Raw genomic sequence first — 26,167 nt, 5'->3', positions numbered from 1 at the left:
TGATTATAAGGAATAGTTTACCAAGGGAGTTGGGAGAGGATTCTATGTGAATTTGCACGTGCATCTTTAAATTGGGCAGTCCTGACTTCTGTAATCATATCTTGCTTGATGATGCTCTGATGATAATGTGAGGATAATGTCCATTTTAATCTGGGTCTTTAATTGCCCTGTCTGAAAGCTACAGGGAATAAAAGTTCTGTACCCCTATCTCTCTAAGCATGTTTCTGCCGTTTGTTCCCTCTTCTAAAGGATACTTAGAGCTTATTCTGCTGTTGCTTTCAGCGGTCTTTAGGAGTCAAAGACCCGAATGAGCAAGGGCTGCCATGCAACATGATGTGCCCACCTTGCCGTCATTGACATTGCCAGTTGCCTAAGCCCTACAGAAGGCTGGTGAATATTCTTTCCACTCCCTGAGCATGAATTCATTAGTAAAATGAAAATACGTATTTCAGAGTGAAGAAAACACATTGAGAGTGGAGTTATATCAGCCATGTCAAATTGCATGTCGTGTCACAAGGGTCCTTTTGTTGTCTTATAACTGGTTAATACGAATCCATCTCCAATGTGTAGTAAAAGTCCATTATCCTGAATTTTGATTTAGTTATGAAAAAATTCTAAAACAGCAACGAGACTAAAATGAATGTTAATGACCTATCTTAGTTGGCATTTTGATGACATTATATTAAATATTTTTCTGAGACACTTCCTGGCCATTTTAAGACTCTGTTGTCTCAATGGTGAGATCCATACCCCCTCAGAGCTTTAGTACATGGTGCTGTATTGTAATAGCCCCTATGCTCATCAGCCCATGGATTTTTATATCTTTCAGAGCAGAGCTGTGTCTTGTTACCGTTTTCCTCAATACACTGTTTTGCAGACTGTGTCATAGTCAATAAGTATGTTAGATTTCTGAAATAGTCCCTCTCTATTTTCTTCTCACTTATGCATCTCTCACTTTCTTCAGGTCCTCTCCATCTGTCCCAAGGACATGAGAGCTGATATCTGTGTTCATCTAAACCGGAAGGTTTTTAATGAGCATCCTGCTTTTCGATTGGCCAGCGACGGGTGTCTGCGCGCCTTGGCGGTAGAGTTTCAAACTATTCACTGTGCTCCTGGGGACCTCATTTACCATGCTGGAGAAAGTGTGGATGCCCTCTGCTTTGTGGTGTCAGGATCCTTGGAAGTCATCCAGGATGATGAGGTGGTGGCTATTTTAGGTACTGTGAACTTTCCTAACGTAGTAGCAAACGTGTAACCGTTTTAGAGATTTTACTTCTCAGGTTTCTTAAGAGAAATTTCCTTTGCTTGGTGACTTTGGAAATGGGGTCACTAATGAGATGATGAATCTCAGTGAAAACTAGTAATTCCGTTTCAGCAGAGAACATCAGTATTGGTCATAGCTTAATGGGCTGCGTGAGGGTTTGATTAAACTTTCTTTGGCAACATAGGACAGTGCCTTTTAGACTGGAGGTGATCGCAGCCTAAGGTGGCTGTATCTCCACGTTGGTAAGCGTGAAAATGGCTTGTGAAATGATTGTCAGTTTAGTAACCTGAGTGTTAGTCTCAGAGGGACAATAGAACCCGTGTAGTTCGACATTTCCTTTTAGAGATGTATAAATTGAGGCCCAGAAAACTTTAGTGACTGGCCCAGCTAGTTAGTAAATGAGTTAGGACTTGAGTACAGATCATCTTACTCTAAACCTCTGCGCTTCCTCACAGTGGACCTAAGTAGTGAGCTGAAAGTGATGAGGAGGTAAATGAATTTGACCCATTATATTGGAATAATCACAATGCAAGTAAACTTAGGTTTTTAAAGCTGGTTTTGTCCATCTACATTTATGAATCAGGGAAGTTATTCAGCTAATAATAAATTTGTTCTAAAATTCAGAGACCTGGTAGATAGTTGCACTGATGACAAAAGGCAGTGACAGAACATGTGAGTGACAAAATTTTTAAAAATTACATGTTTGGGGACAGTGTAACCCATTTTACATTTTATCTTGGTAAAAAAATTGCTAAGTGATATTTTAGGTCATTTTCTGCTCAAATACTGCAGCATGAAGTCCACATAGATAAAAAAAAGGAAGCAATAAAGAGGTCAGAGGAGAATCATTTCTTGTGTTTTTTCAAGTAAAATAAGTTAGAATTGCAGGATGTCAACTCCCTTTTGATCACATTTTTCATGGCTTGTATCTCATGAAAAATGAGCTCAATTTTAAACTATTGGATTTTTTAGCTACTGAGGTCAACCTACCGTAGTTTAAATGCCACTTATTCTCATAAGTAAAGACTGACTGATGTATTTTAGAAACTGCAAAAGCAAAATCCAGCCCCCAAATAAAGGACTGATTTCAAAAAACACAATTACTTGAAAAAGACAGAATTGAGAATTGAGAAACAATGACTCTTCATAGGAAAATAAAGTAAAATTTTTATTGTTCAGTAAAATTTGTAAGGGTTACAGAAAATGATTCAGTGTTGCAAATGACTGAACACTATTGTTTGTAACCCTTTTCTTAACTGTTGAGAAATAATATTATATTTATGCATAAATTTCTTTTAGAAACTTTTTATTTTTGATTTGCAAGAAAAATGCATACAGTACTTAGAGTCAGCACTCTGGGTGTGTTTAATGCTGCTTAGTGCTAGTTCTGCTTTGTTTCTTGGAGTATAAAGGAGTTATATAATCCTTCATTAAAAACTGTACATCTTGCCAGAACAATCCTTTGTGGTAAAATGGAGTATATACACACTACAACCGTTCTTGTTTGCTTAAAGAAGAGGATAAAACACAAGCCCAAAACAGGTGTATTTTTTCCTGCATGTTCATGTCAGTGGTGGGTGGGAGAACAGACATAAAATATATTACACTAAAGTGAGTACCATCATGATAAATTACCTTGGCTGTGCACTCATTGTCGTTTGCTTTGCCCCATTTTCTTCATTATAGCTTTACCTTGGTAGATTCTTTTCTAAAAAGATGGATGGAGAAAGCCCTGAGTGTAGTACCTTTGGGCTGGATCTGCTAAGCTGGAATCATTTGCTCAGTGAGACAGACAAAATGCATTTTCTTTTCATTTTAAAATAAAATGGTAGCTGGTTTTGCCCAATGACACAGTAAAAATGAACACAGGGCCCCTGGGTATTGGCCCAGTCTCATCATATATCTGTCATATTTTATTTCTTTGAATGCATGCTTTTTGTTTATCCTCCTCAAAAATCTTGAGATTTCAGAGACTTTTCATCTCTTGGTTTAATGAGTCAAATTACATATATACATCTCTGGCAATCTTTCTTTATTGTGTGGGCCTCTAACAAAGATTAGTTCAGCTAAAAGGCAGTCAGAAGGTTTTTATTTAAAAAAAAAAACTTTTGATCTGTAAGTGATCTCCCAAAGAGGAGGTAAGTGGGTGGTGGTGAGGCATGGGCTCAAAGGGTCACATAGGTGCCGTGGTGCTGGGCAAAGACACTGTCCTCATGGAGTCTGTGATTTGGGTCATTGGTGACGAGATAGTCATGGAGACAAGCTTTGGGAACTCTGCCTTGGTGTTGCACCTTCCGCTAATCTGGCTTTATAGGAAGGCAATCTGAGGAGACTGTGGACTAGAAGTATGGACTCATGGTGAATTTCTGCAGGAGATGGAGTGTGATGTCATACACGAGAGACGACTGCACCACATGCAGTGGTGTGTCTGCCATGGTCTAGATACACCCTTGTGCTCATATGGTTTACAGGTTCCACCCATGAGGCAGCTGAAGTCCGGTGCCTGCTGCCACCTGTGCTTCACCTGAGGGGCATGGAACCTGCCAGAAGGGCCTTCCTTAACGAACCAGCTTCTTGACTTGTAGATCAGTCGTCACACCAGCTCCGTTGTGTGACTTCTCAGTGTGGTTTCCATTGGGGACACATGTTTTCAGATTTTTCTAAATCAAAAATACTTTCCTTTACAATTAAAAAGGTTTTTTGTTTTTTTGTTTAACACTTAAGATGCTTTAATAATGTTTTAGGAAAGGGAGAGGGGAAAATAGTAACTCATCAGCATCACTTCTGACACTTTGTGACTGTTCATTCTTTTTCTACTATTTTTTCTTCTTACCTTCTCATTTTTTGCTAGCCTAATTACAAACTTAATGAAAAGTTGCAAAAATTATCAGCATGTGAAGTTTGACATATAGCCTTAGGTTTTCTACCTTACTGAGTAAGTTGATTAGGTCTTCAATATCTTTACTTATTTTTTTTTTTCCTTTTGATCTATTTTTGGACTGAGAGTGACATGGTAAAGTATTTTATTATTAAGGTGTTTTGTCTATGTCTCTTTGTATCTCCTGTAGTTTGTGCCTTATAGAGGTTGTTGCTGTGTTATTTGGTGTACAAATATTCATAACTATTATATCTTCATTTTGAATTGTGTCTTTTAGCATTGAAATGTGCCCTTTTTCATCATGACCCTTATAAGGGTCAGACAGAAACAGCATCCTCTCCCCCATCTCAGTGTACCTCAAAAAAATGAGAATTTGTTTTAAATTGGTCTGATAAATAGGCCTTGCTCTCTCTTACACTGATTTATTTGCCAGTTGAAAGGTAGAAAACTGAAGTCGTTTTAAAATTAATTAAAAAATCTCTAAATCCAAAAACCAGGTGCAGTGCATTCTTTTGGATCCTTGCCTCTGAACGGTCTCTTGGTAGGTACCTAATTCTTTCGTGTGTCAAAAGTGTTAAGGTGTTTAATGAATAAGTTCTGAAGCAGAACTAATTAATGGAAAGACAAAAAATGTAGTCAATAAATACCTTTTTTAACACTGAGAGGTGGCTTCCAGTTGTTTTCTAAATAGGGCATAGGAAGATAATTGCAGTTCACGTCTTTTTCTAATGTGAAGTTCTTTCAGTTCTTACACCTCCACCTTTTTTTTCTTTTGACCTTCCCACTTTTTATGAAACACAGAGAATTCCAAACTAAGTTCATGATGCATACATACTATTTTATATGCTTTAATATCGTCTTGCTTTTTAGTTTTTACCCTATAATTACTTAATGTGAACAGAGTTATTGGTATGCCTAAAAGAGCCAGGTTACTTTTAGGTGTCTTGACAAAGTATATTGTACCTTATAGAGACTATAAAAATGGCATTTCCCCACTAACTTTAGACCCAACTCCTAAGATATTTGTTTTGCTGCATTCACATTTTGTCTTTTCTCTTCTGTGTTCAGAATATACACTTGACTTAAGAGAATAAAATATAAACAGAATAAAATACTTTCTCTTCTGTGATTATTAGAATCATATAGTTGGAATTATTAATATAACACAATCTGTATCTAAGTCTTTTAATTGTAACTTTAAATTCCCAAGAGAACTATGATTGTTTATGTAGAGTTTGGATGGAAGGGTTAGATGGTCCTATCAAGTTGGTGGAAGAGGGCATAAGTGAGGAAGGGAAAGACGGAATTAAACGAACTTAATATAAAAAGGGTAATTTCTAGAACCTGGGTTAAGATTCCATCTTAATTAGGATCAGCTATTTAGAATCAGTTCATCTCTTATAAACATTTGTGCATTATCAAAGAAAACATAAATTATAGTTATCAAAATTCAAAATCTTCTACTTATTTTTATTCCAAAAAGAAAAAGTCTGAGATGTGAAAGAATAATATTCTGCTGTTTTGAGAATTTGTGAAAATGTGACTTTTGTGTTGTGGTTAAGATTTCTTCCCATATACTTGTTATTAACAGTCAAGTGCTTCACACTTTAAAGTCTTGAAAGGGCTATCCCCAAGCCCCAGAAAATTATTTTCTTTTGCATCCACATTTCTGTGTTTTGAGATGCTGTACTATGAACCAGGTAGGTTTGCTTTACATATTATGATGATGATGAACTTAGTCAATTTAGACATTTTTATAATAGGCAAACCAGGTATTTGCTTTAAAAAATTGCATGCTTATCTTGTTTTAAACTTTCTAAGTAGTGATTAAGACATTTATCTATGGTTTAAATTATGCCCTTCAGAGTTCCTCAGCATGTAGATTTTTGGATAAAATATAGTCTTTACAATCTGGTAGTTTAGACTTAGCTTCAAACCCTCTCTCTACTATCCATTAAAACCAGGTCTTGGGTTTCCCTGGTGGCGCAGTGGTTGAGAGTCTGCCTGCCGATGCAGGGGACACGGGTTCGTGCCCCGGTCCGGGAAGATCCCACATGCCGCGGAGTGGCTGGGCCCGTGAGCCATGGCCGCTGAGCCTGCGCGTCCGGAGCCTGTGCTCCGCAACGGGAGAGGCCACAACAGTGAGAGGCCCGCGTACCGCAAAAAAAAAAAACCAAAAAAAACACACCAAGTCTTGTTCATTCTATCTCCTTGGTGTCTCTTTAACCTATCCTTAATGTCCCTTCCCATGACCACTGCTCTTAAAATTTTGGTTCTGGGTTGTGGCTGCCATCTGAAAAGTCTATCTACTCTCAGTCTGTTATCAACTTCAACCTCCAAATCTATGTTATGCTACCACCACAATAATTTTTCTAAAATATAAAATATCTTGTTAGTCTCCTTGTTAGGATTGTCGTTTTAGCACTTTGGGGATAAAATGTTAGCTCTTAGCATGGCCTGTGAAGCCATTTAGGTCTTGGTCTTTGTCCTCCTTTCCAGCCTGATTTGTGCGATTCCCTATTCCTACTCTATTTTCACTATATTGAATTGCAGGAAGTTTCCTAAGCACCAAGTTCTCATACTGGCAAGCTATTGCATATACTGCTTCCTTTGTTTAGAACATTTTTTCTCCTCTTTTTAATTGTCTGTCTCTTGCTTCTTCATCTTCTTTTACTCTTTCCCTTCTTGCCCTAGTCTGGATCAGACGCCTCTGTTCTGGGCTTCTACTTCATGCCTACACAGGGTTCTTAGTCTACCCTTTACTTGTTTATACTCCTACTGCGTTGTGAGTACTTGAAATGTCTTGCTTATTTTTGTCTCTCTGTCATCTGTGATAGGACCTCTTAAATAGGTTCTCAGTAAAGGTTCAGTGAGCCAAATTAGCCAGCACTTTGTTTTGCCATTAAGCAGTTTTTATAATTGTTTTAGTTCTGGGTTCCTACAAAAAATGTGCTGTATTCTGTTGCCATTTTCTTTATGTTTTATCTTGAGATACTGACTACCCTCTGTTTCTCTCTCATCTATATGATTTTAGTAAAATGCATTTCCCTAAGACTCTTGCTTTAGCATAGATCTAGTATGGACTGAGAAAGTATTTTCCTACTGTTAGTCAGGAAGTTTGAACAAGGAGAATAAGAAGAGATAAATGTTAAATATCTCAGGCCACTAACAACTCTTTAACAAAACACTCCTTCCTTGTTCTTCATCAGGAACTCCCAGTAGCAAGAAAGAATCTAACTTGTACCCTGGTCACTGACCATGGTAGAAAAACTTTATATCTGTGGAAGGGGATTTGGCTTTAATTCCTAAAAGTGACATTACTTTTGACATCAACTGGAATGAATAGGTCTACAAATTAGAATTGATTTTACTAGAAAATTAACATTTAAGAGTTAAAAGGGGCTTATGGAAAGAAAAATCATATGTGTAGTTAGTAACTGAGCTTGCCTATACTTAAGTAAAATTTAAACTCTATAGTAATGTTTTGATTTTAAGATTCCCTATCAAAATATTTAAAGTATATTTTTGAGAAATGAAATCCAGACCCTTTTGAAAGTCTGATTTAAATACCAATAGTTGTTAAATACTCATTATCTTATAAGCATTATTACATCAAATTCTCTAATTTACTCTGTGAAAAAAGTACTTGCTGTAGTCATCTTACAGATGAAAAAAACCAAGGCTCTGCAGTATCAGGTGATTCGCCCTAGGTCACAGCTAGAAAATAAGTGGTGGGTATAGGATTTGAACCCAGACTTATCTGACTCAATGTCCATTCTCTTAACCATCACATTACAAATGTGATGCTTTGTTTAACAGGAATTTTAAAATGGAATTTTGAAATTATACAACTAGTTGGTTTAATCTTGACAGAAAATGGAGGGCCTATGTTAACTTTACCCATTTGTTTCCTTTTATTAAAAACAATTTTTTTTCTAACAACACTAAGTACCACACCAGTGTATGTTACAAAAAACCAAACATGACCCAAGTATAAGATGGTTAATCAGCTACTAAATATCTACAAATATGGTCCTCCTCCAAGTGACTGGTTTACACCAGGCAGGTGTTTAGGACTGGGGAGAACTGGCTCAGAGTGTGACTCTCATGAGCCCTCAGAACACAAGATGAGGATCTTAAGTTCTGCTTATGGGTCTTTCATCTGGGTATTGGAAGAGTTCAGGGTCCATCTAGTTGGTAGGTATTAAAGTGGAAATGAAGCTTTTAAGAATGCTCCAGGATTGCAAGAATGGCCACAAACCTTTGCAGTTTCTTCCATGAAGAGGTGGAGTCTGTTTCTCCACTCATTGAGTTTGTACTGGCCTTGTGACTTGTCTCAGTTCTTAGGCTGAATACTCTGCTCCTCCCTTAAATGCTGACAGTCTCTGGACAGAGTAGGGATGCTTGGCCTGCTTTTCTCATTGCTCTTTTTCTTCCCCTGAGGTCATGGCATCCACGTACAGAAAGCTTCATCCTCATTTTTCCAGATTTCTTATATCTACCTACATATCAGTGTCTTGCTCCTGCTCTCCTTCTCTACCCTGCCTTCCCCTAGTCAAGCCCATTATTTCATATTTTCTCAAAAAGTATCAAGGATTCTTTTGTCTTTAAGGAATTGAAAACTTAACTAATTACAGGTTTAATAAGTTGGTTTCGTTTTGTCACTAAGAAGATCAAAGCTAGTCAGTTGTAGGTGCTGGTTTACTTACTTGGTGAATGCCATTGAGAATTCAGTCTTCCTTTTGGTGTGCGGAGGGGGAGGTGTTATTGGTGAGTACATGCACATCAAAATTACTTGAATTTTTAAATTTGCAAACTAAAAAAGAGATTCAGAAAAATCCCAATATAAGCATATAACCTAATGAAACTTTATAATCAAAGATCCTGTAACCATTTCACAAGTTAAGAAACAGAACTTTTACAAACCCTGCCCCCCCTGGAGAAGTCCCACTGTGTGACCCATCCTAAACACCAAGTTTAATTTGCTTATTTCTAAATTTGATCTATCTTTTAAATATTTTTAAATCTACAGCTCCCCCCCCATCCCTTTCTTTTCTTTATAATTCTTTGCTGTAGAGCCTGGGCCTTTTGTCCTGCAGAGTTCCCACAGTGTGGATTCTGCTGATTGCATGCTCACTGTAGTTTAACATGTTCCTCCATCCTCTATATTTCCTGTCAGTTAGCAGCTGGATCCAGAGGCTTGATCAGACTCAGGTTCAATCCCTTTGCAAGACTCTAGGTGGGTGTGTTCTTTCATCAGATGACGTGTGATTATCTAGTTGCATTTTTTGATGGTGTTAACAACTGTTGATACTCAATGCCTAGATCCATTAATTCACTGGGAGTTGCAAAATGAAGATGTTCTAATTTTATATTTTTGCTTGTTAGTTGGAATGCTTTTATAGAGAGATACTTCCTCTCAACTACTATTTGGTTGTTCAGTATGAAGTTCACATAGGAATGGCCACATATGTGCTTGATACTTCTCCATTATTTACCAACTTTTAAGATAACTAATTGGTTTCTTATCCTCTGAGGGTACCTGGATAGTTTCTTAAAAATATCCTTATGTACTAATGAATTTAAACAAATGGTGAATTTCAGTGCTTTGCAGTTTTGACCATTATTGAAGTGCAAATTGTCCTATCTTTGGCAAGTAAGAGCCTCTTCAAGTTGGCTCCTGTGTCTTTTTGATACAACAGTCTTTCTTTGCTATGTAATATGACCAGATCCTCATCTTGTATAATTCTGCCCCACACCTGGAATCAGCCATTAGTCATTTCTCCAAGAAGCTTGAATTTGTTTTTGTGAAAAATATTTCACAATCTTGGTCCTACAGATATTCACTGCTACTGAGCTGATCATTGTCTCTTGGTCCATTTAATAAATAAAATGAGGAGAAAAATATTTGTGTGTGTGTGTGTGTGTGTGTGTGTAGTATGTATATATATATGTATATATGCACACACATATATAAATAAAATTTCTCATGAGTTCATACAATATATTTAACTAAAACTGAGTACAATAGGGCTTTATCTATCCATGTCTATATTGCATCTTCAACTACCTTCTTCCATATTGAGAATGCTGGGGATGATAGAATTAAAATATTGCATAATTGCTCAATTGCTTTATGCCACATTACAAATATAACAACCTCAGAATAACAGTACTAATGCCATCACCACGAATATGATTACTGAAAATACATAAAAAGATTTTTACATATGCTTGTCCCATTCTCCCCCATCCATCATTATTTTTAGTAGTTGTACTATATATTGTTAAAGCATATAACCATTGCATACTGTACCCTCTCCCTTTTAACCTTCATTTAGTCTTAATTCTACAAGTAACTGTATAGTTAGTGCTACCACTAGTCTTTATGTCAGTGTCTCTCTAAGTATTTTGGTTGTATGAAGATAATTCACTAATAGTAGGAAAAATCCATGGGAGCAAAATTCCCTGAGTTCTTTTATATTGGTGATATAGTTTGTGTCCTTTATTCTTGAAAATCAGTTTTGCTGGATATGAAATTCTTGGTTCACATTTATTCCTAGAGTATTTAAATGTTACTCCTTCCACCTCACTCAGATCAATAGGCAAATCATGGAGCTTTTATTTTCTGCCATCAGAAAACATGATGTAACGGTACTTCCTTTGCCACTCTTCACACTGTCATTAGTTCTGCTATTAAAGCGTTGGATAGGCCATGACTGTCTTTACTTGAAACACTTTTAGTCGTTCGTCTTTGAACTAGAATGAAGCAGACTGTTGCATTGCATTAAATGTTCTCCCTCTTGGGTGCTGTGTTTTCCCTCTAGACTTGGCCTTCTCTCTGTGTCCCATAGGTTTCCAGTATTGGGCTAATACTGCTCATCATCCCCTGGGCAGATCATGCGCATGCTGCTCTTTCACAAAAAGTACTGCTCTTCTCTTGAAGGCTCCACTGCGATTAAACCCAAACACTACTTTACTTGTGAGATCTTCACTAAATACCCTCAAATTCAAAACAAATGTTTTTTGTTGTGCACATTCCCTATCCTGATCCTATAGTACTTATTTTATTTTTTCCTATTTTATCATTTTTTGGACATGTCTCTCTTATTATACATTAAAAATTCTTGAGAACAGGATTTCTATTTCCTGCATGTCTCTATCCCTCCACAGCATAAAGCACATGTTCTAGCTGAAGGGTAGTATTAGAGCTAGGGTTAGGATGCTAGGTGTATTTATTGAATGGGGTGAAGAGGACAGCCATCATTTCTACCATTTGATAGGTGTGAAGTGTGCAAGACTTAGTTATAATATGAACATTATAATAGGCTTCAACTCTAAATGCTTTCTTAGAAAAAGAAAACAGAAGAACTTCAAGATATAACTGCTTTTTAGTTTAGTCTTTTTCTTGGACTTGTTTTTTATAATATGCTACTAACTTTCTTGATTTGGACACATGTTTGGGTTTCTGTTTGTAACCAATTTGTTCTCAACACTAATAGTGCCAAATTCAGGATTACCAGCTTGCTAATTACCATATCTTCTACCTCCTCAAAGGCACCTACCATCATCCCTTACTTATCTATCAGGATACTCTCTATTTTTTTACATCTCCTTTTTTTTTTTATAGATCTTTATTGGAGTATAATTGCTTCACAATACTGTGTTAGTTTCTGTTGTACAACAAAATGAATCAGCCATACATATCCCCATATCCCCTCCCTCTTGAGCCTCCCTTCCACCCTCCCTATCCCACTTAGTAACAGCTATTTGGCTCATTCTTTGTGTGTGTAAATAAAAATTCATAAGCTAAATCAGTGATTTTTTTGTAGATAAGAATTATTGGCTTCTCTAAAAGTGTCAAGATGTATCCATTATAATTTTTCAACAGAACGACTTTGGACATCAGTCACTGAAGATTGGCAGGCACCAATTCTAAATATTTTAAAGATTTTATTCTTACACACCAATATAATTTCTAAAGTTTAATGCTCATCATCTTCTTTCTGTTCTTGTCCTTCAAAATATTACTTTATTGCATTTGCTGTCCGTAAATAGTCCAAGTCAATTTAAAATCACATAATTTAAAAACTCTTAGTGTTGTTCATTTGTAAATGAATATTTTTGTTCATATGTATTCATAATAAACTTTATGAGCCGACTACAACAATCAGTTGTAGTGAAGGGCTGACTAATAAAAGTAAAAATGTGAATTAAGTCCATTCTGTAAAAGAACCATTAAATAGAGCTATCAGTACACCCTCACATACACTCACAGGAAACTACCTAAGTAAACTTCAAATGCTATATTTTTAGGAATTCATTGGCTGTGGTAGATAGTTGTACTCACTCATGAATAACTGAGATAATTTTTATGAATTCATTTTATCTATGTCATTAACTCACCAAATGATGTGTTTCACATTAAAATAAAAACACCCTGTCTGTAAAACCAGCATGTCAGGGTACCGGCATACCATGATCTGTATTACTCCTTTAATTATTTTGTAACTTTTTGTCTCTGTTTTGTCTTTAAATTTTCCAGTTTTTTGCTCTATGAATCTTTAACATTTACTTCTGTTTTACAATCCTGTTTCCTGTGGTTTTAAAATAAAATACTTCATAAGACTTGATGCAAAGAACTGAGAAAATATTAATAGACCAAACAACAACTTTCATGTTGAGTGTGAGCTTTTCTACTAATTTTAGGGCTTTGGGGGAAGGTTACTTTTCTCAAACTCTAAAATGTTTCTAGCTGGGTCTACTTGCACCCAGTGGGAACTGACCTAAAAACTAGCATCAAATATTCTATAGTTATGAGGATAAACAGGATTTCCCAGTCCTGAAAGTGTGCAAAATCCTTGTGATGGAAAAAAAAGGGGCGCTTCTCTATTAGATAGTCCATACATAACCACACGTCTTCACAGCTGTGATTCCTGCACATTACTCAGTGTAAATGTGCATAATATTTCCTGAAGAAGAACATTAGTCAGCTCATAAATTAACTGATTTACAAGACAACTATCTTTCCACAAGTGCCTTAAACGTTTATTGTGAATTTAGTGACTATTAGGTGATATAGAACACTGGATAAAGCAAAATAGTTTGAAATGGTTGATTAGATTAATGTATAATTGATATATTGTGTATCCTAATGGAAATTCTATGTTATAAAACAATTAGTATTGTTTATATGTAATGTGAGTTCTGATGTTTGGAGCAGAATAATTCACATTTATTAATTTCGCTGTTTCTCTAAACATTTTTAGGGAGAGGAGCAGAGGATAAGTTTTACTTTGGTTGAGTCAGTTAACTTTTTGTGTTACTTTTCAGCCTCATAGACTTTTTATTTCCCCATGATAGTAAAAAAGATAAATAACTTAAATTTAAAATTGTTGATAGAAATATGGTGAGAATTTTAATTTCATCAGTTAGGTAAAATAAAACATATAACAGATATTTGAAGACCTCCACAATTTAAAATGGTCTATATTGGCAAGGGGAAATTTATATATATATTGAGTATTTTTTACCTATTGATGATACACTTATCAGTCAATGAATATTTACTGTTCTGCAGATCTGTGTACCTGTTTTATTAAAAAGTATAAGGAAAGACGTCTGTGAAAATAATTGCTATTTTAAAATAAAAGATTCGTTAGAGAAAAATTTAGAAAACAAAAAGTAGAAAGAAGGAAAACAATAAGCACATCACTTGAAGCCAATCGCTGTAATAGCTATGTGCATTTTCTTTTAGTCTTGTATCTCTTTTGATTTTTAACACAATTTATTATCAATCAACAAATTAATAACATAGAATATACTATATAGAATAATATAGAATAATAAAACAATATATTTTGGTCCTATCAGGATTATTTTTCTTTAAGAAATTAAGAAATAGTAGACTTTTAATGGAAAATTCTTTTAGTCTTAGAGTTTCAGTTTCATTTTTATGTACTTTATTATAGCTATAACCATAATCATTCTTTGTATCTTTATTTTTTTATAAGATTTGCATTTCTGCATGTTATTTCTGAAACTAGTTTTAATTCTATATGAATTTATATGTAGATATAGATTTCTGTTTTCGTTGGATATTTTATTTATTTTTGCCAATCTGAAGTTATGATTAATAGCACTCCAGTGAATATTACATGTGTTTGTTCTAAATCTTTTGATTGATTCCCAGAAGCGAAATTACTGAGTCAAAGGCACTAGTAATTATTATTGTGGTTACTATACATGAAAATCAAATAGTTGAAAAGTGATGAGTACTTATAAGTGGGTCAGAGCTTGTATTATAAATGATAACTTGAGAAAAGGTTTCAGAAATGAATCAGAGAGAAATGTAATCATTTTTCTCTCTTCAAGGTAAAAGCCAGTATAGAAAGAGTAGCAATACAATAGAGGAAAAGGAACAAGAAGCGGCAATGCCCTGTTATTTCCACAGCACGGGGGACTAAGAAAATATAATAGCTGTTGATCTCTTCTGTTTAAAAAATAATACAAGTAAATTATAAGACGTAATAAAACTCATCCATTAGCCTGTAATGAGAGAAAACCTACTATTTGATGCATTCGTTTTGTGTGTACATGTGTGTGTTTCTGGGGAGAAGAAGGTGTATAAAATGAGATACTACTATATGTATGATTTGATAATCCTGCTTTTGTTATTTTACATAATATGAACATTTCTCTGTTACTTTAAAAAATTTATGATATTTAGTGGCTGCATAATATTCCATAATTTATTTATTTTTTTCATTCACATTTATCTTGTTTCTACCTTTTATGGCTATTATAAATATCACTTCAGTGAACATTCTTACAAGCAATTTTGGTACTTCTGATAATGCAATTAGAGTAAATACCTATAATTGGAATTACTAGTTTAAAGGTAATGCCGTTTATGGATTTCTGAAATTCGTCTAAGTGGAGGTAGGGTTTATCTTTTAAATTTCTATAGTTAAAGTCTCCCTTAGGTTACTTTGATGCTGTATAACCTCAGGCACCTTATTTGGCTCTCAGGTCTCTAGTTATCCTTCCTTGAACAAATATATGACTATCAGACATTTAAGTCGTTCATCAGTGTCATGAACTAAAAGGAATTTGGGGAGGGTCAGGTAACAAATGATACTGCTCAAGATTTATTAAATATCTATTATGGTTATTTTATGCTGATCATTTGATCACATGGTGGTTTTAACCACCTCCTCAATAATATATATGTTTTCTCTCTCCATACCAGAGTGCCTCGTGGTTCTCTAAGGATTTCCAAACTGCCTGTGTGGGGTGGGCAAAGAATCTGTAATCTCACTCAGCCTCAGCCTCTCTCTCTCTGTCTCTCTCTGTGTCTCTGTCTTGTTCTCTCTCCCTTCCCCTCTCTCTCATTTCTCTGGTTACACACTATCTTTTCTTTCCAGTGGTGTGACTGGCCTGAAGTGTTACAAGTAGTCTTTCTTCTTCTTTTTTCCTGTCAGTTCTGACTTTAATCTTAATAATGAGAGCAGATGTTCACTCATCTCTGTGGTTAGAGTGCAGAAAGAATAAATCTTTGGTAGCGTGGCTCTAGGAAGATTTTTTTTTTTTTCACCTAGAAATATCCCCCATCTTTTTTCTCTTTAAAACTTTCCCTTTCCTACAGAAGAACAGAGAACACAGTTGACAGCCCTTCAGAAGCCAGGGACACTTTTGGAATTGCCTCAGCAGAAAAGCCTTTCAGCACTTAATCTCTGAAGCTTCTTCATTTCCCTTTGTTTGGGCAACTAAGTACTCTTGACTCAGGATGGTGAACTCTTGATTTCAGGTCACCAGTGGGCGTTGCTCTGAAGTGAATAGTTGATTCCTGTGTTCTAGAATTCTAGAATTTTAAAAAGACATCCACATTTGACTACAGTACAGCACCCTTTATGGAACTGTTTATGGCATAGCAAATCTGGGCCTCCATGTTTTATCCAATTTAGCCCCTTGCGGCTCTATTATTATGGACTAGAGCTGTCTCCCTGGCCCTGAGGCCTTGCATAAAGTTTGGCTCGGTGAAAAGAGAAGGATATCCTTTGGGAATCAGTGATGGTGAGGTTTTGTTTGCCTGGAGCACAAGACTTAGCTGCTGAATAATGTATGTTTAACGTATGTGGAGTCAGTTCCAGATTTATAAAGGCTGTAACAGGAGATCCTTGTATATTGCCTCTTACTGTCATTTCTAGCAGAAGGAGCAGAAGAAAGGATGAGCCCAAGACGTCACCATTGCCCCTTCTGGTCAGAATGCGAAAAGTTAAGGTGGCAGAAGATAATGAAACTGTTTGTTAAAATGAGGTTCTTGGCTTCTCTGTTGGATTTTCATTTATTCAAGAACTGATTTCCTTCAAGAACTGAATTTAAGATGATGTTACTTTACATATTATATGAAAATGTTGTACATTGTTACATGTATATAGATGGTGTTATATACTTAGACTCCAAATTACGCTAGACGATCAATACCATATATGAAACTGAATAAAATATCGTGACTAGGATAAAAACAAGTGTAGATACTTGAATATCTATATCTTAATTGTTTTCCAGGGAAAGGGGATGTATTTGGAGACATCTTCTGGAAGGAAACCACCCTTGCTCATGCCTGTGCCAATGTCCGAGCACTGACATACTGTGACCTCCACATCATCAAGCGAGAAGCCTTGCTTAAAGTCCTGGACTTTTATACAGCTTTTGCAAACTCATTCTCAAGGAATCTCACTCTTACTTGCAATCTAAGGAAACGGGTATGTTGTCTGGACCCACTTCCACTTATTAGCATCTAGAGGGTTAATACCTTATATGCTATTAGTTGAAGAGTGGTAAAGTGATTTTATTTCGTAGTAGCACATTCCCATCAATGTAAAGTGACATGATTTTTCCCCCCTTTCTTTATATTTTGTTTGCTTTTTAAAGAGGGGATAAAAACCCTGAGTACATGGGTAAAGATTTGAATCTTTATCATTTAAGTGCAAAATGAAAAACAGACTTGAGGAGAAACAAACTGTACTATAATGTAATTAGTTAATTCTTGGGGTTTATAATACTGCCATAAAATTAATATCAGTGTCTCTTACTTTATTATGTGGATCTTTTAAAGCTAGTAAGGTTAATCAAACTGGTTGCCTACTTTATATTCCTGATTCTCTTTACACCCTCCCTCTCATTTAATAGTCAATTCATAAAGCTCATTCCCCATTAATTCTTTCAAACACACTATCTCAAAAAATAATTAGCCATACTGACATATCCTATAAATAGATTTAGGAATCCTTTACTTTGCATGGCTGCTGCAATTTTAATCTTACTGCTGTTTTCTTTTTTATTGATGAGTGTGGCACAAATTTAATTTGCATAAAGAAACCTCCTAGCTCTGACTTATAGGTCATTGGACATTGGCGAGGGCTCTTTTATTGCCAACAGTGAAATAGATGTTTGGATAACAGCACTTAAGGAATTTCATCTAAGATGATTACCTGTCTATGATGAAGTATTTTGAAATAACAAGCCTTTCCTTCCACTAACCCCTTAAATAGAACCTTCCTGCTAGTTAACATGGAGAAAAAAATCAATCCAAGAGACAAATTAACATCTATACTGCAGCAACAAAGAAATGTGCATAAGTAAGCAAATCAACGTAATTCTCTACTCAGGGTTCTAAGAGAGGATAAGACTTCAGGAGTCATATTTGTACTAGTGTCACAACACTTGATTTATATAGCAGTTTCAGTTTATATTTTGTTAACAAATAGTTATTGAGCATCCACAACCTGCAAGACAAAATGTAAAGAGCTGTAGAGAGCACGAGGACTAAATACACAGTTGCCACGCTCAAGGAGATGACAGCCAAGTGCAAATATTATGTGAAATGCAAATATGTGAAACATCTATTTGTACAAGTAATTGAGAGTTAAGGTAATGATAAACTTGGAAGAGGGGTACCAAACAGGGCACCTGCTCGTTCATTAGGGAGTCTTGTCTAGTATTACACAGAAATATGTCTCCTTAGGTCTGTGTTCTACCTTCTCTTCTACAAGGCTACCTCGTGGGTATTTGAAACTCTTATGTCTTATTAAATCTTCCCAATATACATTTTGCCAGTTTTAGAATCTTCCCACGTACTACAAGTTTACCAAAACTCAGATCTGTCCTTACAGTCCTCAGGACAGATATTATTTGTCACTGTCCTCCTCAAAGCACTGTTGTCTACACATCATCTCATCTGATGTTTATAATATTCCTGTGGGGAAAAAAGGGCAGTTATTTTCCCTTCAAAACACATGAGGGAACTCAGACCTAAAGAAATTAATAAAGTAACCGACTGATATATTTGCAATGAAAGGTGTCAAAGAGGGATAATTAAGAAAACTCACCAGTGGCAAATAAATTTTGGTTCTTCAAGATGAGTTAATCACAAAGCTCTATCATCTCTTTTTCTCTTTCACACATCTGAGCATGTGCACATTACACATGTGCACACACACACACGTTGGTTATAAGAGCTGAGCACACATACCAGCGTGTCTATCTCTGATGGTGTTAGAGACAGAAAACTCGTGCTGTTTTTTTAATGGGACCCAGGAATGGAGCTCCTGCCTTTGTAGGTGCCAGTGTGCTAGTTATATCACATGGCTTCTTCCCTTGTTCCTTGTTATAACATGTCAGGTTTTTTGTTTGTTTATTTTTTAAAAATCTTTCTTGCCCTTTTGCAATTGATAGATGGTCCCAATAACTCGAATGTGGGTGTATTGCTAATCAGTGTCACTTTATTCTCAGGAAAAAAGTATTTTCATAAAGAAGAGAAACTGTAAAGAAATGATTCATGAGAATAGCTACCATTTTGAGAGCCTATTTTATAGCCATGCACTTCAACATATTTTGCATATAATAATTAATCTTATTAAATATCAACAACCCACAGACGAGGCAGTATAATCTCCATTTCATTGATGAGGAGGTTGAGGTTCTGAGAGTGAGGCAGCGAGTTGCCAAATAAATTACGGGTCAGAGTCCATCTCTTTCTGATTCTAAAGCCCATATTCTTTAGATTATACCATGTTGCTTTTGTTTGTCAAAATAGCTGACTTTTTTCCCCTACAACAATACCCTACAGGCACACTCTCAACAATGTACAGTTTCTCATTCACTCAATTACTTTAACTTCATTCCCCCACTGAGCTATTAACAAAAAATATTTTGTTCTTATTGCTACTATTTTCAGCATTCTTTCAGTGAACATTGGTTGTGAATCGTAGAATCAAGACTATGTCCTTAGCATGCTATTGATATCTCCTAGTTATCATAACCATTAATTAAGGGCTAGCTCCAAGTTGGGGGAGCAGATTTGGGACTCAGGGTTTCAGGCTTCGTAGATTACAGCTCTAGCCGCATAAGCACATACAGTGGCTCTATAGTGTGTAGTTCTCGGTGGCTGTAGTAGGGAGGAATTTGGTAATGCTTTAGCTGCTTGCCTCCATCTCCATTAAGGAGAAATAAGACGGTTTTTATGCAAATATAGCTCCCACTAACCATCCTTAGGTTCCTCTATATAAAATTTCTAGAACTATAACTGGTAATTTCATCCAAAAACTAGAGCAGGGGTTGACAAAATTTTTCTGGCAAGGACCAGATAGTAGATATTTTAGAATTTGAGGGCCATATAGTTCCTGTCTCAACTACTCAACCCCACTATTGTAGCGTGATATTAGCTGTCTTAACTTGGGCTGCCATTACAAAACACCATAGATTGGGTGGCTTCACCAACAAGAATTTATTTCTCACAGTTCTGGAGGCTGTGAAGTCCAGGATCAAGGCGCTGGTCAATTCGGTTCCCCGATAAGGGCTCTTTTATTTCTGGTTTGGCAATGTCTGCCTTCTTGCTGTGCCCTCATATGGTGGAGAGAGACAGAGAGAGGAAGCAATTTCTCCAGGGTCTCTTCTTACAGAGGCACTAATTTTATCATGAGGACCCTCATGGCCTCATCTAAACCTAATTATCTCCCCAAGACTCTTTCTTCAAATATCATCCTACTGGGGGATAAGGGCTTCAACATATTGATTTTAGGGGAACACAATTCAGTCCATAGCAGCAGCCAAAGATAGTATATAAATAAAAGAGGATAGTTGTGCTTCAGTGAAACTTTACTAACACAGGTGGCTTCTTATGGGCCTTAGTGTGTCAATAGCTGAGAGTAGAGGACTGGAAGTTAGATGGGGATGACAGTAGGTATGCAAATAGAATTCTTCCCCTTTGTTAGAAAGCAAATCTCTACTAATTGCCACCCAGCAAGAGGGTCATAATGAAATGGAAAATGCCATATATAAGAGGTGGCTGCACACAAAAACAAAATCCAAACAAACAAAACAAAACAAGAGGTGGCTACAGGAGCCAGGTAGATAACACACGTGAGTAAGGCTATGAAGACTGGAAAGTTCACACCATATGTAGCAGGGCTGCTGCTACTCAGCCCGCTTGTACATTGCCTTGGAATACCAGCCTACGGTTGCTTGGTCTGCATATTTTTTTTCAGAGAAGCCAGAAGTATGAATTTTTATGTGAAATCACATTACTTTGGTAACTAATTTACTTTGTCTTTGAAAACACTATAGTCAAACAAAACAGATCTGCTTGCCCTTGGTCAACTGTTTGTGAACTGAATGGAATGATTTAAAGAACCCCTGATCTTATGATACTAGAAGCCTGAAATTTTTACCTGCATCCTGTAAATTTGGATGAGAAAAATTATTATATCGTTATTTTCTTTAATTTCTAAGTGAAATTTAGCCTTTTTTTCAGTTATGAAAGTTGATAACAAACTACAGTGTTATTAGAAGTACCAAAAGACATTACAGATATTTTCACAGCATAATGTTTTTGTTGAAGACATCCTAAAATGTTGTTTGCACTCATCAGTACTTAATAATTATGATAGTTTTTAGACCTGCTGTGATAATAATGTTATTGTGTTAATAAAAAAGCACATAGATTACTATCTTGCAAATTAGTTTTAAAATTTGATAACCGAATTTCAGTACAATATGTTCAGTACAATATTTCAGTACAATAAAGTACACTATGTATTTTATTTTGTGCATTTAAAGCAGCTCTACTGGAATGAGGCCTATTCCACAGGTTTTACCTGACTGCTGGAGATTAAGATCCCCCATATGAGAGTCAGAAACTGGACTAAGTTGAGCAAGAGGACTGGATGGTATATGTTTTTCAATAATAAGACAGTTCTATAGTTTCCAATAAGTTTAAACATATTCAGAAAAGGCATAGCAGAGCAACAGAGGAAGGTTGACTCACTTGCTGATTTTATTTATGATTTATTTATTTTACCTGTTCAAGATACCATTTCCTGGAATGACTAAATGGTATTTACTAACTTGAGGACCAGCCCTCAGGGACAGGTCTGAGAAGGCACACAGCACAACCAGCACAGGTGATATGTAAATCTTAAAGAATTCTAATCAGACGTTAAACGTAATCGCTGCACTTCTGCTCATTCTGCCTCCTGTTACGCAGTGATCTTTACCATTGTGTAAAAAGAGTAAATGTAGCAAGCCTGACTGCTGGACTTTGAAAGAACTGCTTACAAAGTGGGCCCTTGGCTGGCATCTGAGAACTTGAACTTCAAGAGAGTTCCCACCACTCTAATAAGAGTGACTCACAGTACCTGCTACTTATCCAAACAGTGTGGCTTATGCTAAACATTTACTTTCCTTCAAGGAGTGTGGCATTTTAGTATGTGCCAGACAGGACTACCTGTGTGACTAAATTCCAATAAAACCACTGGACACTGAGTCCATAATGAGCATCCTTCGTGGCAACATCTCACGAGTGTTGTCACAACTCATCGCTGAAGGAATTAGAGAGAGGACACTTGGAGGCGTGTTTATGGAGTGGAGCCCATTGGACATTGATCCAAAATGATGCCAAACTGATGCTTACCCTTTAGTTGTAGTCTCAAAGAAATGCCTCCACTGTTGCTTCAGAGACTTACCTTGCTCCTGGCTGATACTCCTTTTTACCATACATTTCTGAATGTCTTAGGTCAAGACACAGGATAATCTGGAACACCTCAGCAGAATTCATTTAACCCTTGTGTTAGTCTGCTCAGACAGCCATAACAAACTAACACAGTCTGGGTGGTTAAACAGAAATTTATTTTCTCACAGTCTGGAGGCTGTAAGTCCAAGGTCAAGGTGTTGGCAGGGTTGGCGTCTGGTGAGAACTCTCTCCTTGGGTTGCAGACGGCTGTCTTCTTGTGTTCTCACATGGCCTTTTCTCCGGGCGTGTGTGTGGGGAAGAGAGTGTGAACTCTCTGGTGTCTCTTTTTACTGTATAAGGATTCCACTGGATCAGGGGCCTACTCTTATGACTTCATTTAACCTTGATTGCTTCCTTAGGGGCTGCACCTTTAAGTACAGCCACACTAGGGGCTAGGGTTTCAATATATGAATTGGGAGGGCAGGTAGGAAACAAAAATTCAGTCCATAACGACCCTGTTTTTTTAAAATTAATTGTGAAGGAATAATTTTTAGAAATACTCTAAATCCACAGTTGTGGCTGATATAGATCTGTATTACTGGGGAAGTGCTGCAGTATCAGTATTCAGCATTGATTTTTATAACTTCTAGGCAATGCATAATTATCAATACTTGCAAAATATTCTTGCACTCCTACAGTGATTTAAGATTCCCGTTTAAACTTAGAAAAATCTCCAAGAATGACCAATACCAATTCTAAATTGGGAAATCAGAAATAGAGGTACCTGTAGCATTCTTTTCACCCTGTAAAGCCAGTCCTTTTCCACAGGTGGCACTGTTTTTAAGTAGAGGGCAGCTGAAGCCAGCTGGCAACTTTATGGATGAGTGTAGTACCAGTCCTATATTTTAATGTTCCAGTGGTAAGAAATAGCGGTTTAGACTCACTCTTGAATTAGCACAGGCTCAGAACTAAGCAATGGTTTTTCTTTCCCGAAAGCATTCTTATCATGGGAAATCCAGTAGCACAGAATGTCTTTTTTTTCTGTGAGCAACGAAGCATCTCTACAGCAATTACGTTTTGTGGATGGAAAACATACTGAAATTGGATATAAAACAGGCCTAAAGTATTTGCTTGGTGTACATGTGGTGCAAACTACATGTATTTCAATCGTCATTACTGGCATCTTTGAAGAAATAGTCTAGGAATGTGATAATGGAAGTTCCAACTTCACTACCTTCTCCCCCCGCACCCATATCAGCTAAACAAAATATGGGAGCACATTCATTCCACAAACCCATGGTTTTTATCCCATGAAAAAAACACTAGTAAAAACATTGTCCACAGTTGGAACAAAAGATACATGGTCTCCATAAAACTCAAGTATTCTCTAGTATCTACGCTTACTTCTCTCACAGCATTGATTGCGGTACTTTGGTTTCCTATTTACATTTTTGTTTTTTCAATAGAACAGTGAGCTTCATAAAGTAGGTATTTTCTGTAATCTCTTTATTGCCAGTGACCAGAAGAGTGCCTGTAGTGCCTGCTAATTGAAGGAATGAAACGTGAATCAGACACGTTGCCCAGCACAGAATAATCACGGTCATTCAGAGAAGCAAATGGTATCCTTGACAACTTTGGCAAAGAGCCTTATGAAAATAGGATTATGAAAATGACCGTTACTAATTAGTGTTAAATCACAATTAGAGTTAACTTCCAGCTGCAGTTTCTAACCATTTATGCCTGCAGATTCTGCACAATGCTAGTGCTTTCAGAATAGTGCAGCAATTTTATCACTGTTGACTGAATTAAGATCGCCTGCTGCCAGGGGCTAGATTTACCAGGTTACTGCCTTAATCTCATTCTAAATAACTTCGAAGAGCAAACTTTTTCCTCGCAGTTTCCTTTGAAGAATCTGTATACCACACTTGAACCTGAGCAGAGTGTTGTTATAACTCTCACGACCTCAACTGAGCATCAGGATTGCAGATTCACTGTGGCCCTGCTGGCAATAGCTCTGCTCATACATTATGGTTTGTAGAACTTTCACCTCTAAATTGATGTAGTTTGCACACCACAGGGATTATCTCATTTGAGCTTCAAATCAACACTGTAGGGAAATGAACAAAGAGAGAGAAGGTGACTTGCTCATGACCACAGCTCCAGCCTCAGTTTTCCAACTCCAAGTGGCTCTCATTTCACTGATGGTGGTAAAAAGGAGCAGATTTTCAGCAATTCCGCAAGTTTGTCATGTGCATTGAGGTAAAGCAGAGACCTAATTATGCAGTCTTTTGAGCCCTTAAGCTGCTTCTATTTAGAGCTCTCTGTTGGTCTGCTTCCAGATAGAAAAGAAACTTTTCCACATTTAGTTACCAGGACATAGGTTCACAGATCTCTCACTCTTCAATAATGCCTCCAAAGCAGTTAGTTAAGGACAGAGTTTCCTAAGTTTTAGAGTGGGGGCTAGATTCAATAATTTACCAACATAACTTGACAGTAGATTATACTCTCTGTTTGACAACTTTTTCCAACACTAGAGTTTATTCTGATTGCAAGAAAGCATGTATATTAGTAGTAAACAAGAAGGAAATGAATAAGCCTGAAGTAGATCGAAGAATATTCAACTAACATAAGAAGGTAGACATTTTATAAATTATTTTTCTTGGGAATTCTCAAAGTAGCCAACAATCATTTGAAACAATCCTTTGTTTTATTTTAGAGCTGAATTCTGCCTTACAGTAGTGCCTTTCTAGGAGTATCATAACTGGACGGCAGACTGTTTATTTCCAATATGTCTACCACTTCTGAATTCTCAATAATTAATATTTGATGAGGGACCATTGAAAGCCCGGTGCTATATCACGCCATCTTCATTTAAAGGAAAATATTCCTTTTGAATTAAGAAGCAAGGATTTCTATTAATATTAAGGATGAAATGTACATATATTCTTCCCTAATGCCTTTTGGTATTGATTTAAATTTGGAATGCATGCAATTTTTCCTATCCTAACTTGTTATTTTCTTTTGTCTCTTTTTCCTTCTCTCTTCTGGAAAAAGAAGTCAATGGATGTGGTCGTATGTAAAATATCAAATTTGGATCTGTTTATTAATCTGTATTTTAATGAATTTTTAGGCAGAGTTCTTTTGGGGGAGTTCCTTCCTCGCCAGTCCCCAAGACAACAACTAAATTTGATCATATAGTTTGTTATTATAGGGATTTCTTCCCTTCACTTTTTAAGTGGGATCCACTGACTCAGGCTTTTCTGTCCTCTGAGGTACCTGAGAAAATATAGAGCTCAAAAGACATGTGTTCAAAAGCCTTCCACGCTGATTTTGAGAAGTAGCTTTGTAACACTTTATAACAGGACATATTTTGAGAAGAATTTGGTTATTCAGAAGAGGAGTTTTAAGATGCTTATTGTGAATTCAGAGAATTCAGGTTATTGCCAATAAAGTAAAGTAAATATTATAATAAAACATATCAGTTTATATAAAATAAAAAGCCTTTTAAAGCATTATATACATTTTACAAATGCGAAAATGGAGAACTGCTCTGTGGTTAGATTTAATTTGTAATAGTTGACTGTTATGACCCAAATAGAATCTGCCTTCCTGGAATGTCCATTTTCTTTCCCAGCTGGGAGGTTCATTTCACAGATTTTGACATTCCGATCAACTAACCTTTTCCCAAAGGAATCAAATCAAGTTGTTCTACTAAATAGGCAGAGACACTCAGATGACCCAGAGAAGCTGCAGTATTTTCTCCCAGAGAAAGGCCTTCATTTTCTGCCTCTTCTTTCTGAATCAGGTTATACTTGATTCACCCAACACTTTTAGGAGTTGGCATTGATTTTACTGGGGTTTGTTCTATGTCCGCAGTTTTATCCTCTAGAGAGTGATGTCATCAGTAGAAGTTCAGCAGAGGCACTTTCCCTTAGGAAGCTCACACTCTGGAATGGAAACTGCAGAGTAAAAACTGTAACTGCTAATTCTGCATGTAAAAAGTAGCCAGTTT

General features: G+C 36.5%; 1 protein-coding gene across 2 annotated transcripts in view; it reads left to right on the top strand.

Moving 5' to 3' along the window:
* The window catches only part of KCNH5 (potassium voltage-gated channel subfamily H member 5), a 317,438-nt gene that overhangs the window by 248,320 nt on the left and 42,951 nt on the right, over positions 1–26,167 (top strand). Inside the window, exons 9-10 of one of the 2 annotated variants that reach the window (XM_029238665.1) lie at positions 965–1,217; positions 16,713–16,909. In XM_029238665.1, coding sequence (XP_029094498.1) covers positions 965–1,217; positions 16,713–16,909 — 450 coding nt within the window. The remainder of the gene's footprint in view (positions 1–964; positions 1,218–16,712; positions 16,910–26,167) is intronic. The other variant, XM_029238666.1, reaches the window with a different exon arrangement.

This window comes from Monodon monoceros, unplaced genomic scaffold (genome assembly GCF_005190385.1).
Source record: "Monodon monoceros isolate NGI ecotype Baffin Bay Population unplaced genomic scaffold, NGI_Narwhal_1 Super_Scaffold_21, whole genome shotgun sequence".
In the NCBI taxonomy this organism is placed as follows: Eukaryota; Metazoa; Chordata; class Mammalia; order Artiodactyla; family Monodontidae; genus Monodon; species Monodon monoceros.
Note: the sequence above shows the minus strand (reverse complement) of the source record. Positions and strands in the feature narration are given on the sequence as shown.